Here is a 13,732-nt window from a genome sequence, read left to right as displayed (position 1 = left end):
CCCCCCCCCCCGCTTGGGGTAAACATTAAACTTGTCTCAAGGATTTTGATATCATAAAGCTATTAACATTCATTTTAGAATACAGCTAAGAGCCCGTGTCTTTTGTTTTGTTTGTTTCTTCCTTTGTGCCTTTAAAAAATAAATTCCGTGTAGAGGTAAATAGAAGTAAATTAATCACTCTGAAGCTGATTTGTTAAAATAGTCCCACCAGCTAGATAATTTTGTTAAGAGGTATCTACATACTTTTAAAAATTAATCTGTTATTAAGTGATCAAAACAATCTGATATATTTAGAACAGAACATTTATTGATTGCAAAATCTTTTGATTATCAGCCTCTTCTCTCTGCCACTGGGAAGCTATCTTCAGTGATGTCTGACACCAACCTCACGGTCTAAAATATCTCTAGAACAGCACTTAGAAGGCAGGGACAGACAGTTTTCTGTATATGGCTAGCCTGGTCTACATAGTGACTTCCAGGACAGCCAGACCTATGTAGTTGAAACCCTGTCATCAAACAAACAAAGAATGTTTCCAGTGTTCAGAGCCTCCCCTAGAAATCCTACATACTTGCAGATGGCTCTGATGCCTTCTCTGCCCCAGCCTAGAGAGATTAAAGGATGCAGAAGAGAAGGGAAAGCTGTTTGGTTTATCTCATCTCCTGTAGGACACGTTGTAAATCTGAAAGCAAGCCCGTTGCTTATTTGTGTTACTAAATGTTTGCTTCTGGAAGTTCCCTTGTTCAAACATCAGCAGGATTGAGACCCTGAGCCCCTATGGTAAGGCCATCCTCCGCAGCATCACTGTAGTCTGTGATTGGTCACCATAAGCAACAAGCTTCCAATAAGAATTCCACCTGAGGGGCTGGAGAGGTGGCTCAGTGATTAAGAGCACTGACTGCTCTTTTAGAGGTCATGAGTTCAAATCCCAGCAACCACATGGTGGCTCACAACCATCTGTAATGAGATCGGATGCCCTCTTCTGATGTGTCTGAAGAGAGCTGCAGTGTACTTACATATAATAAATAAATAAATCTAAAAAAAAAAATTCGACCTGAACTTTCAGGGAATGATATGAAGAAGTTCAGTGTAATATAAATATCCACTCAAAATTCAAAACATAAATTATCTTCACTTAATAAAATAGGTCTATCCTAACACAGAATTCTTCAAAAGCAAACCTTATTTCTATTTTAGCTTGATTATGAAAGACTAGACAATTTGTTTTACATAAAAGATGTTGTTCTTTTATAGACAGATTGATGGCTTTAAGGGGCATCGTAATTCCTAAAACCTATGACTATATTTCCTCACAAGGCAAAAGGTCAAGAGCTTTGAGGGAAGGAGAGTATTTTGCAATAGCTGCCTGCCAGACATATGATCTTGAGAGACAGAAGAGGATGATTCAGTGTGGCCATCGCTGTATTGGAGATGGGGAAAAGCGCCACCAGCCACATCCACTAGTGGGCAGCTTTTAGGAGCTAGAAAGAGAAGATAGGACATTGTGCCAGAGGTTTTATGGACAATTTAGCCTGGTCCACTTTGATTCAAGAACAGTAAGATAACTGTTAAGAGTTCTAATTCATCAAGCTGTAGGCTAAAACTTTGTTGTGTTAAATACCATCAAAACCTAAGATGATTCTAAGTAAAAGAAACCATTCTTAAGAGTAGTACAGAAAACTAAAACCTTACATTCAAAGGAGTATAGTAAGACAATATTCAGTTGTAACCACAGCCCATGATGTGTTTACAATGATGGTGTATCTTACTTGAAGCAACAACCAACACCAGAAAAAGAAACCCAGGGCAGGTGTGTAGCTACCTTCCTCCCATCTTCTCTTTTGTGCTAGAATCATTCAAATTTATCCTAGTGCAAACTTGGACCACTTTAGTTAACATTGAGTTTTACTGCCAAGAAGACCAATTGCTAACATGTTGTAAGAGCCAGAAGCTTCCTCAGTTTGATGTGACTAGACTCAGTCGTTTTGAACCTTTGAATTGAGTGTTTGAAATGGGGAGGGGTCACCACAGGGATGCTGTATCAATTACTAGATCCTGAGGATATATGCAGCTCTGAAATTTGCTTAGATTTCTTTCTCCACCTTGTTTGTTGGATTCTAAATGTTTTCAAAGAAAAATCCACCTCCCCTCTATATGCCCTTTAATCTAGTCAATAGACATTTAGGTTAGAACCTTACACATTTGCCCTTTCTTGACTCCAATATCACCCCACCTCACCTCCTCTGCTACTTCACCTCCTTGCAGGGTTTATTGGTGTTGTGGGTTTTTCTCCTTCTTTGGTAAAGAATGTACAGGGTCTGGCTGGAGAGATGGCTTAGCGGTTAAGAGCACCGACTGCTCTTCCAGAGGTCTTGAGTTCAATTCCCAGCAACCACATGGTGGCTCACAATCATCTGTGATGAGATCTGACGCCCTCTTCTGGTGCATCTGAAGACAGCTACAGTGTACTCGTATACATAAAATAAATAAATAAATCTTTAAAAAAAGGGGGGGGGCCTGGGCAGTGGTGGCACACACCTTTAATCCCAGCACATGGGAGACAGAGGCAGGCAGATTTCTGAATTCGAGGACAGCCTGGTCTACAGAGTGAGTTCCAGGACAGCCAGGGCTACACAGAGAAACCCCGTCTCAGAAAAAAACAAAAACAAAAAAACAAAAAAAACAAAAACAAAAAAACAAAAAACAAAACCCAAACAAACAAAAAGAGTGTACAGGGTCAGAAGAATGCGTTCTCTGGCAACTAGATCTGATGTGAGAGAGCTTTGTGCGTACAGATTGTATGCTGCCCGGGTTAGCACGTTATAAACAAAGGCTCATCCCCCAAAGTCATCACTTACTGTATGATTCCCACGTAGTTCTCAAGCTCTGACAAGGGAGCTTTCCTCCAGTTTTTTTTGTATCCAATCACCAGAGTGTTTGGCTTCATTCTCCCCAAGCCTGAGGCCTAAACAGAGGACATAAACACACGAGCCATCCTTACCACACCAGTAAAATACTACGGCAAATGACAAATGATGTCAAAGAGCACTGAAGTAATGTTCTGAAGATTCTGAAGATTAGATTACATCTTAATGCATGTCCTTCATGCCCGTACCCAAGCATAAAATAGGAAGATCAGCTTTAAATCATCTCAGTCGTAAATGGATTCCAAATGACAGGAATGTAGCCTTGCTAAATTAGCAGTCATTTGCATTAGTTCTGACACACTCATTAAAATGGTTCAATAATTTAAAGTTGAGCCAGGGTTGGCTTAACTGTTGATGTGCATATAGCAGTGGTTCTGATCCCATTTCTGCCTGTGATCTCCAAAATGACATCAACAATAAAAATCCACAGTTCAGAGATCTCTGTATACAAGGACCGTTGAAAATTTCCTTGTATTATTTGTTGAAAATGACTGAGCTGCATTTCCCAAACAGAATGTTCTTGCACGACTCTGTCCTTAGCTGTGTGCTATTTCATATCAGAAACTTCAGTCATCTTTAGAGGACAAGATACGACTACCAGTTAATCACATTTAATGTGGTTAATATTATCAAGACTGTATTAATTGCAAAGTGATAGTTGAGGCACAGGTGGTAGGAGCTCGGAATAGTTTGGAGGAGACAAGATATACATCAATAATTGTAACTCAAGAATAAATACAACAGAGTCTTGTGGAAGTACCAAGGGAGACCCGTGCTCCAGCTGATGTCTCACAGCTTCATGGAGAGGTGGCATTTATTCTGAATCTTCAAGTTTAATTAGATATTGACAAACAAAAATAAGGAGAGCTGAACATAAAGAGAGGTCACTTTAGGTCATGAATATACTAAAGAAATTACCAGGACCAGCCATTCTAGGGGACACAGTCATGAACAGAAGGACCTGGGCAAAATCAAGGATTGCTTGATTTTGTGCAGGCGAGCACAGTTGCCTCGAGTTCATGGGTGTGATGCCCACATCCTGTCCAGAAGACAGAGTTTTGTAGCAACCCAGACCTCAGCCCCTGACTCTTCCATTCTCGATCCCCTTCTCCTGTGATGGTCATGAGCCTGGGAGGGGGTGATAGTGACAATCCTTTCAGAGCCTAGCACAGAAATTTATTCCTTTTTTCTTTTTTTTCCAATTCTTTTTTTTTTTTTTTTTTTTTTTTTTTTTTTTTTTTTTTTTTTTTTGGTTTTTCGAGACAGGGTTTCTCTGTGTAGCCCTGGCTGTCCTGGAACTCAGGCTGGCCTCGAACTCAGAAATCCGCCTGCCTCTGCCTCCCAAGTGCTGGGATTAAAGGCGTGTGCCACCACCGCCCGGCTATTCTTTATGCTTTAATTAGTGGTGAGTCTCATAATCAGGTAACACTTATTGCAAAAAGAAGTTTCTCTGAGGAAGGCTGAGGCCAGTGCTAATCTATGGATGTAACATCATATCAATTTAGAAACAAGAAGGACACCCTCTTTCCTTTGGGGGTCCATGATCTTTCCAGCTATAGGCTCTTGACCAGGTTTGTATTAAAAGGTATGAGTTCCCTTCTATGGAATAGGCTTCAAGTCCAATGAGAAAGTAGTTGGTTTTCTCCATAACAGTCATGCCACTGTGGGCATATTTTACCAGTCAGGTTAGTATTATAGGACTCATAGAAAGAAGCCGTGACTACAAAGGCTGATCAACTGAATCAGTGCTGTGAAGAGGTTGGAATGTTGCAAGTTCAGAGCCAGTTTATCTCCTAGATAACCATTTATTGCTTCCCTCCATGTCACCTAACAACCTTGGGGCCACTGGATACCTATTTTGACATACACAAACGTTACATTTGGAGAGTCTCTTGAAGTGTTTTAAAGATTTTTTTTTCCTCCAAATTACAGAGGTGAGAACTGAAGAACAAGTTTCTATAGTCACCATAGAAGTAGAAGAGGGAGGGGCAAAGGAAAGAACAGGGATGGATAGAAGACTGCAGACTCCAGCATGTAGCTGTAGAGATGATCCCATTTAATGTTCCGGAAATAATTCCCGAGGCTGGGGAGATTTTCCTCCCTGGTCCACAGGCATTTTAGTGGAGTCTAGCAGCTGCCCACCCGTCATTTACAAAACAAAAAAAGAGAAAAAAGTGCCCAAGTGGACCATAGCCATCTGTTGTACAAGACACACAAGTTTGAAGTTTTAGTAGGATTCTGAAAGTCCTTAACCACTTGGACACATCTGCATTTCAGTGAGCATGGGGCCAGAATGATGCTGGCCAAAGGCATCTGATTTTCCATTTCCAGTGGATCATTCCTAGTTCACGGTAATAGACCCTCAGCCTTTGTTCCAACTTGCCTAGCCTGAGGTTCCCTGACCACTGCCTTGATCTCTTATACTTCCTTATGACTGGCCTAACTCTAGCCATTGGTTTTAGGAGCTTCATCTACCTGGATGCTGTCTTCTACCTCTGTGCTCACTCTCTGCCTTACCTGAAGGAGACTCCGGACACCGTCCCTGAAGCAGTCTGCCGCTACTGCAGCATAAAAAGCCTTGATTTTGTTCTTTATAAGCCAGGCCTGTTTTTTAGCCATGCCACTGTTCATCTCTTTAACACACAGCTTGCGAGGTCCCTGTAGGACACAAAGAAATATTGTGTTAGAAGCCCCGCTATTATATATCACACTACTGTTACCAGGTAACAAAACCAACCAATAATGCCCCAGTAGATTAAGAGATGGGACAGAGGCAAAAGCACCTCCTTAAATGAGGTTTGCCCAGAACCTTGTTTTTGGAGAGGACCTGTACTGCTCACACGATTCACTTTCACCCCAAAGTGTCTAGGCTTATTAACACCCACTTGTGCAGAGTGGAAAGAAAAGCTGAGGGTGTGATAGTACACAGGGAAAATAGGATGTGATCAAAGAGGCTCAGGATGAATTCACAATCAACCTGTGATTCAACAGTGAAAGCCATGTTTACAAACTTCAAAGAAATCTCAGCTAGATCCCAATGTCAAGAACAGGACAGTACTCTTGGGACCCAGAGTGTGCTGGACCGAAAATTCTACCCCAAGCCACAGATCCTGACAGTTTTGTAAGTGCCTAAGCACTGCTTTTTGATTGCTAAGAATTCCCTTATACCACTCTTCTCTTGAATTGATACATTTATAGTTGGGCAAGTTAATGCTTCTTCCCCATTCAATGAATTTGGTGGGAACAAAGGATCACATATCTGTGATGTAAGGGGAGTGAGAGAAGCTAAGAGAAAGAGAGGTGGCATGGTGGCACCTTGTAATCTCAAGGTTTTATTCTGGAGATCCAATGTTTACCTAGCAACTCTCCTTCCCTAAAGGCCCAAGTTAGCTCTTCTCTTTTCATGTTTTAATGAAGTTCAAAAGGTATTTCTGGTTATTGTTTTTGTATTTGGCAGGAAGCACCCACTGTCTTCAGTTTATAGAGAGACTTGTACTTTGCTTGGATGTCGTAGATCTCCTACAAGTCCTCTGAGATCTTGATAATGTGTAGTTGACAACCCCTAGAAGGTGTGGAGTAGAGCTTAAGCACTTGAATTTGTAATAAGCTTCCAGGTGACATAGATGTCACTGGCTCCTCACACTGCATGTAAAATGACAATCTTAATGCTTTGATGGGAAACAAAGGACTTTGGGATACAAGAAAACTCGTCTAGCCCTATGCTTGTCTACTTTGGAATTCATGGGTTATCTCTCAGATCTGAAGTCTTATTCTGGACATGGGGATAAACACCCTATTTCTTGCATGGTTATTCTAAGTAAATAAGGTACTAAGCTTGAAAAGTACTAGGTCCTACCTATAGGTGACTTTTATCATTTTAAATAGATGTTTATAATCTCACTGAAACTCCAGGCTAATTCTACACTGAGTTTGCTCTGGGGCAGTTGGAATGAAACTGAGCTTTGAGTCAGAGTACTGGATTTAACTGTGGCTCTGAACTGACTCCCTGATAAAATGGGCATCCTCTCCTGAGGACAAATATATTTATCAAATAAGGCAATTGCTGGGTCATCATTGCCAAGTGTAACAGCTCCTATCCACATGTCATTATTCAGCATTTGCAATGGAGTTCATATTAAGAGAGCCTTAGTACACAAATATATGTAAAGTAAATATCACTAAAATTTATGTTGATTGCATATTGAAATAACATTTTGGACATATTTGTGTTAATTAAGAGAAATTATTAGAAATAACTTGATCTATCTTTTTGTCAATTTAATTGGCAATCAGAAAAATTTAAATTATACAAGTAGCACATATTTCTACCGTATAGCAGTAGTTGGGCTCTGGGGCCCTTCCATTTTAGGATTCTGTATAAACTGGGTCATCTTCTTTGTAGTTAGTTGCTTTCCAGTATATATTTTAAAAGTTACCAATATTACAAAAACTATTGGATTGCCACGTATTAGTCAAAAAGCAAGATCCTTCAATGATGACAGAAAAAGTCAAGACATCAAGAGGTTGGTTATTGAACCAGAGACCTGGACCAGAGGAAGATATGCTCTTAGATGAGAAGCTTCACTCAGGCCTCCAGGATGTCAGCACATTTTAGTTACCAATCCCACTCTAAGCTTCACCCACTAGAAGAAGAAGAAGAAGAAGAAGAAGAAGAAGAAGAAGAAGAAGAAGAAGAAGAAGAAGAAGAAGAAGAAGAAGAAGAAGAAGAAGAAGAAGAAGAAGAAGGACTATTGTATTGAGAGTCATTTACTATTGACAACAACCATCAGATAGAAGAACAACCAACAGCTAGAAAGATGGTAGACCATCAGAGTTCTGAGCTACCCTGCAATGACTGTAAGCCTCTGGGGAAAGTGGTGTTTATTTAAAGAAATACAGTCTAATGTATGTCTGTTAGTATTACAAAAATCTGGATTAAACATTAATTGTGTCAGAGAGATTTATTTTAATGACTGAATTTGCCATACTGAGAACTCATAAAAGTATTTCATGTAGAATCTCTTTTTGCTAAAAGGGATTATGATGTCCTTGTAGCATACTTATTAATATGAAACTAGACCGTAATGCAAATGTAAGAAGGTTAAAAACTAACAGGAGAGGAGACATCCGGAACATCATTACCAATATTCAAATATGTCACAAAAATGGATTCTACCATCCAATTAATATATTACAGAGATTAACTTCCCAAACAGGAACCCATGAATTAATTCCCCAATTTGAACAATGAAACATTGAGAAATTTGCGCATTTATATATCAACTTATGCTTCTACATATTAAGAGTCTCGTGAATTTACCTTCACTACTTCTATGGTTGGAACTACCAGAAGGCTAATTTCTCCTTTTTTCTGATTTGGCCCATGAGTCATCTCACCATGTATCCTAGTGCCTATTTATAGGTCATTTCATTCTTCCTATACTTGATCATTTTATTATTTTACTAACATTTATTTTGAGACAGGGTTTCTCTGTGCAATAGTTTTGGCTGTTCTGGAACTCTCTCTGTAGATTAGAATGGCCTCGAACTCACAGAGATCTGCCTGCATCTGTCTCACAGATGCTGGGATTTAAGGCATATGCCACTGGCCAGGTTTTATTAACATCTTGATTAGAGGCACACTGACATAAAGAACTTAGCGTTCCTCATCTAAAGTTTAGAGGGTGAATAAGAAAAAGACAAGAAGAGGAAGGGGGGGGGGAGCTTCGATGGCTGAATGAGTTAGGTGAATGGGGGGTCTAGCAATCTACTCTCTGGATTGAGGGTATCTGGGTTTGATTGAAGACCACCTAGTTCAGGAATGAAATTAGCAACTATCATATTCGCACAATAATAACATTAACAACATTATCAATAATAACAAAGAAAGTTAATCCAGCATTCAGTATTTGAAAAGCATAAGACAGTGCTTGAAAGCAAGTATAATTCTCAAAATGGCCTTAAGACAGGTGCTTTCTTATTCAGAGAGACTAAACTATGTGTGTAAGGGAATCGACACTAGTAAATGTCAAAACAGTGATTCTGAACTTGACTGTTAGTTTCAAAGGCCCAGGGGAAAATGCTTCCTAGAGTGGAAAACACAATCTTCGTTCTTTTTCCATTGTCACTACTTAACATTTCCACAAGGCTGGCTTAACCATCATCTGCATACATCGGGGAAAATTTTCCAGTGCTATGATGCCTCCCCCTGCATCCCTCTCCATCTGTTTCTGTGGAGAGATGATTGACAGCTGAGCCTGGAATCTAAAAATGCATCCACAGTCTAAGAAGTTTACAGGAAGTAACTAACCTGGAAGGCTTTAATTGATGCAATAACTGTTTTCTGTTCCCGAGAGAACTTGAGCTCTGGGGAGCAGGACTCATGGGCCTTTCGTGGAGACATCAGCCCAAGAAATGAAGTGCTGTCCAACACATGTGTGAAACTACCAGATCATATGCTTAGGACTTTGCTTCGCAGGAAAAGGTCTTCTAGGACCATAGCCCTTTTCGCAGTTAAAGACTGGGGCGGGGGGGGGGGTGCTGGAGAGATGGCTCAGTGGGTAAGAGCAGTGACTGCTCTTCCAAAGGTCCTGAGTTCAAATCCCAGCAACCACATGGTGGCTCACAACCATCCATAATGAGATCTGATGCCCTCTTCTGGTGTGTCTGAAGACAGCTACAGTGTACTTACTTATAACAATAAATAAATCTTTAAAAAGAAAGAGACTGAAAGGGTTAATTAAAAGCAGGGTTTCTTATCTCTGTGGAAGATCTTTTCTCCCTTGCCATTATATGACTGTTTATATTTCTTGTTCATTTCTCCAGTCCTGAAGATATTTTATTTCTTGCTAAACCAAATTTTCTCTAAATTTCTAGAGAAGAAAAACACCCCAAACTGCTTATTCCATCAAAACTGGTTCCTATATTATATTGGCCAAAATGAAATCCACTAATCCAGGGCACTTAACTTGATAATAGGAGAGAAAGGCTCTTGATAAGTTTTTAATAAATCCTCTGGAGTCACAGTTGGCCATAACTTAACCTGTCAATCTTGCCCACTCAGTAGCTCTCTCTCCACCCCCTACTGGATAACTGTATTTAGTTATAATGTTTGAGTTACCGTCATCTAAGCAGATAGGAAAGAATATGTGGCCAACTTCCATGGCATTAGGATATTGCTAAGTTTAAAAAGATGTTTGAGTGTTTCTCAGGGTGGCATATGGTAAAGTAGTCCACCATATCACTGCAGTGTGTGGACTGGCCTCTGGCCAGGACTTCCTCACACCCATTCCTCCGCAGATACTGAAAGTGTAACTAGTGATCTTTGATTGTGTCCTAGGGACCAGACTGCCTAGGCTGGCCTCCTCCTGGCCTACCAAGAGGTGCCCTGAGAGGCCTCCTCTGCCATCCCAGTTGGCATCTTCTTTTCAGGATGGCCCAGCCCAGTCTATGATTTCATTTTCCTGGCTTATTTTCCCAGTTAGTAAAATGGAAACAAGCATTTCTTTGTTTTCAGTCTCTTATGTGCTTGTGCTTGTGGATCAAGTAAGAAACTGGAAAAATGCTTTGAAGAACAGGTTAAGTATTTAGTAATATAAATGTGTATTGGTAAAGATTTCAACTAAGAAAGACCCAGAGAGAGGAGAGGGGCAGAGTGAGAAGAGAGAAAGAAAGAAAAGTGAGGAGACATGCAGAGTAGGTTAGTATGGAGAATCTAGACATAGTTTTTATTCTAATTTCAATGCGTTCTTCCCATTTAGAGAATTGGTAAATAATTATGGTTGACTTTTTATCATCTATTTTGAATACCTCCAACGGGCTATTAGTCCTCAACGTGTTCCTTGAACAAAAGGGAATTAGCTCAATTCTGACTGTTTGTCAAAGGCATGGAAAACTTAGCTCAATTCCCCAGGTATCTGTAGTGCCATCACAATTATCGAGACATTTCATCTGAATTCCGTGTGTGGTCATTTAAGGCCATCGCATCTGCTTCCCATCCCGTTAGCTTCTGTAGACTAGTTAGCGCTCTGGGCTGATCAACTCAATCAGCCCAGATACCTTCCTTTCATTAAGGAGCCAGTTCAGTTCTTCTTGACTCAAAGACCATCATTTAAGAATATTTATCACTTTTAGTTGGTCTCCAAAGAAACCAGAAATATATTTTATCTCTCTATTTACATTCACAATTACATTTGTGTGTGTGTGTGTGTGTGTGTGTGTGTGTGTGTGTGTGTGTGTATATGTGTGTGTTTTATTTTTGTTTGTTTGTTCCCAGTCCTGAATCACGGAGGTGCACTCTTGTCCAAGCCATTTCTTCGCTCTCCTATTACTGTAGGTGTCTTCTGTGCCACCTAAAATAACCCATTGTGAGCAGAGAGGAAAAAGCACTTCTTTTGGATGAAGTGACTCTTACCACGAAGACTTCGCAGCAGATGCAGAGGCCACTATTCTTTGTAAAGGCATGGGTTATATCCAAGAGCGCAGGTCTTGTCATGGGTCCGCCTGTTAAGACAATGCACTGGGGTCTGAAAGCAAAGAGGACATGAAAAAGAATTGGCTAGTACAGGAAGCTTGTGAGCCCAGAACCCCTTGAAGGAAATAAGAGGCATAGAGAACTTGGAGAAGTGGGACACCCCTTCCTTGATTACTTCCTGAATTTCCCACCAGAATTCTTGAGTTATCTTGACTCTACATCTTGTCATCTTAGTATTTTTCACTTAATTAATCACAGCAAAAGTATGGAGTAGGGAAAGGGCAGTCCTGTACCCTGGGTTCCCTTGTCTTCCCTTTGTGGGCAATATGTCACCTCAAATCTCCCTCTCTTATTGATATTTTCATTTATCTGCCTTGCTAGCCCATGTGGTGAGGTACCATCCAAAATAATAAATAACTAATGAAGATCTAAGATTACGACTTCTCTGCAGGGAATTCATTACATCATGAAGCCTCAGATTGACTGGAGATAAAACCAATGATTAAGATGCACAAGGACCTGGGGCATACCCCTCTGAAGTCACATCCTTCAGGCCTTTCTGTCTCTAGGCCTGGAAAAGGACACAGCAGTGGGGGAAGCTGTGGCATCCGGAGGGCAGAGTTCAGAACAGAAGGAAAAACGTACTCATTTCTAGTCATGGTAAGAGCGTGGATTATAACCAAGAAAGCAGGCCTCTGCTGTTGTGAAATGTGACTTTGCACGTTTGAAATGTGCCCACAGAATTTGCAGATACTCCGATGCATTTGATGCCTCTAAGGAAAGCCACTTGTAATGTGGAACCCCATGGGACCCCAAAAGCAGATTTTACCTGAAGTTTTTCACATGGTCTTCCACTGTGGTCAATTCCAGAGCATTGTCTAAGGCACTCACATAGGACAGAGCCTGTGTGGAGGAGCCCCAGTTCACATCTGCGGACAAAGGAGGAAATGATACTCCCCCAAACTGATGTTTTCTTTTTCTATAGGCATTGAATAAATTTTAATAAGCCCCTCTCTCCTGCAACCTTTCTTGCTTATGCAAGCAGTGATGAGAGTCCAAGTTAGAGGAAATACAGCCTAGGCTGGAAAGGATGTTGCACCCTCCCACGAGCACCCATGTGAATCCTACACTCCCACGAGCACCCATGTGAATCCTACACTCCCACAAGCACCCATGTGATTCTTTAGGCATGAGACCTCCTTCCAGCCGGGGTCACACTGTCAGTCTGAAGCCCCAGAAACCTTGCTTAGTAAGAAAGGCCATGTGATGATGGCCAGGTAGGCAGAAAGTTCAAGGCCTTCACAAATTCTTAAATTGGAAACAAAAGAGGGATTTTTGTATGCAGGGGCAGTGTGCACAGAGAAATATATATTTTGAGTGGCATTGCTGGTCAGCTTGGGAATTCTTACTCGTGGGGGTCATGAGGAGAGTTTAGGCTCTTTAGGAAGCGTCTCAGTCTGACCTGACAGAAACCAAGCTTCAAAAGAGGGAGCTCAACACTCTGCCCTGCCTTAAAGACAGTAAGGTTAAAACATTAAATGGACTCTTTAAATTTTATGATAAGAATTGCCAGAGATGAGCTGGCAGACCTGCCTCTGATGAGAGTCTTCCAGGGCTTGCTCTGCAGGGTGAGGCCAGTGCGTGCTTTATCTGAACAGAGTGATGTGACGTGTTGATTATGTACCAGACAAGCATACCTTAGGACATCCATTCTTTGATTTTATTATTATTGGGCATGAGTCTGAGTGGGCACATACATGCCACAACACATGCATGCCGTGTCACAGCACACTCATGCCACAGCACACTCATGACAGAGCACACTCATGCCACAGCATACTCTTGCCACAGTACATGCATGCCACAGCACACATCAAAAGTTTTGAACATTTGTGGCCTTGGGTTGAGGAAAGATGCCTCAGACCTCTCTCTCTCTCTCTCTCTCTCTCTCTCTCTCTCTCTCTCTCTCTCTCTCTCTTTCTCTCTCTCTCCCTCTCTCTTTCTCTCTCTCTCACACACACACATACACACACAAAATACAAGTGAAAAAAGATTAAAAGAAAAGAAAAATCAATTACTTTTGATAAAAGTTAAGAACTTGTAAAAAAACAAACAAACAAACAAACAAATGCTGGGCGGTGATGGCACATGCCTTTAATCCCAGCACTTGGGAGGCAGAGGCAGGCGGATTTCTGAGTTCAAGGCCAGCTTGGTCTATAGAGTGAGTTCCAGGACAGCCAGGGCTATACAGAGAAACCTTGTCTCGAAAAACCAAAACAAGCCGGGCGGTGGTGGCGCACGCCTTTAATCCCAGCACTTGGGAGGCAGAGGCAG

The 13,732-nt window shown here is 41.2% G+C and overlaps 1 protein-coding gene across 3 annotated transcripts in view; it reads right to left on the bottom strand.

Moving 5' to 3' along the window:
• Positions 1 to 13,732, bottom strand: part of Slc12a1 (solute carrier family 12 member 1) — a 79,586-nt gene that overhangs the window by 24,620 nt on the left and 41,234 nt on the right. For all 3 annotated transcript variants that reach the window (XM_031373641.1, XM_031373642.1, XM_031373643.1), the window contains 4 exons: positions 12,228 to 12,327; positions 11,339 to 11,450; positions 5,443 to 5,583; positions 2,857 to 2,963 (listed from right to left, as the gene is read on the bottom strand). In XM_031373641.1, the coding sequence (XP_031229501.1) occupies positions 2,857 to 2,963; positions 5,443 to 5,583; positions 11,339 to 11,450; positions 12,228 to 12,327 (460 nt within the window). The remainder of the gene's footprint in view (positions 1 to 2,856; positions 2,964 to 5,442; positions 5,584 to 11,338; positions 11,451 to 12,227; positions 12,328 to 13,732) is intronic.

This window comes from Mastomys coucha, unplaced genomic scaffold, assembly GCF_008632895.1.
Source record: "Mastomys coucha isolate ucsf_1 unplaced genomic scaffold, UCSF_Mcou_1 pScaffold15, whole genome shotgun sequence".
Lineage (NCBI taxonomy): Eukaryota > Metazoa > Chordata > Mammalia > Rodentia > Muridae > Mastomys > Mastomys coucha.
Note: the sequence above shows the minus strand (reverse complement) of the source record. Positions and strands in the feature narration are given on the sequence as shown.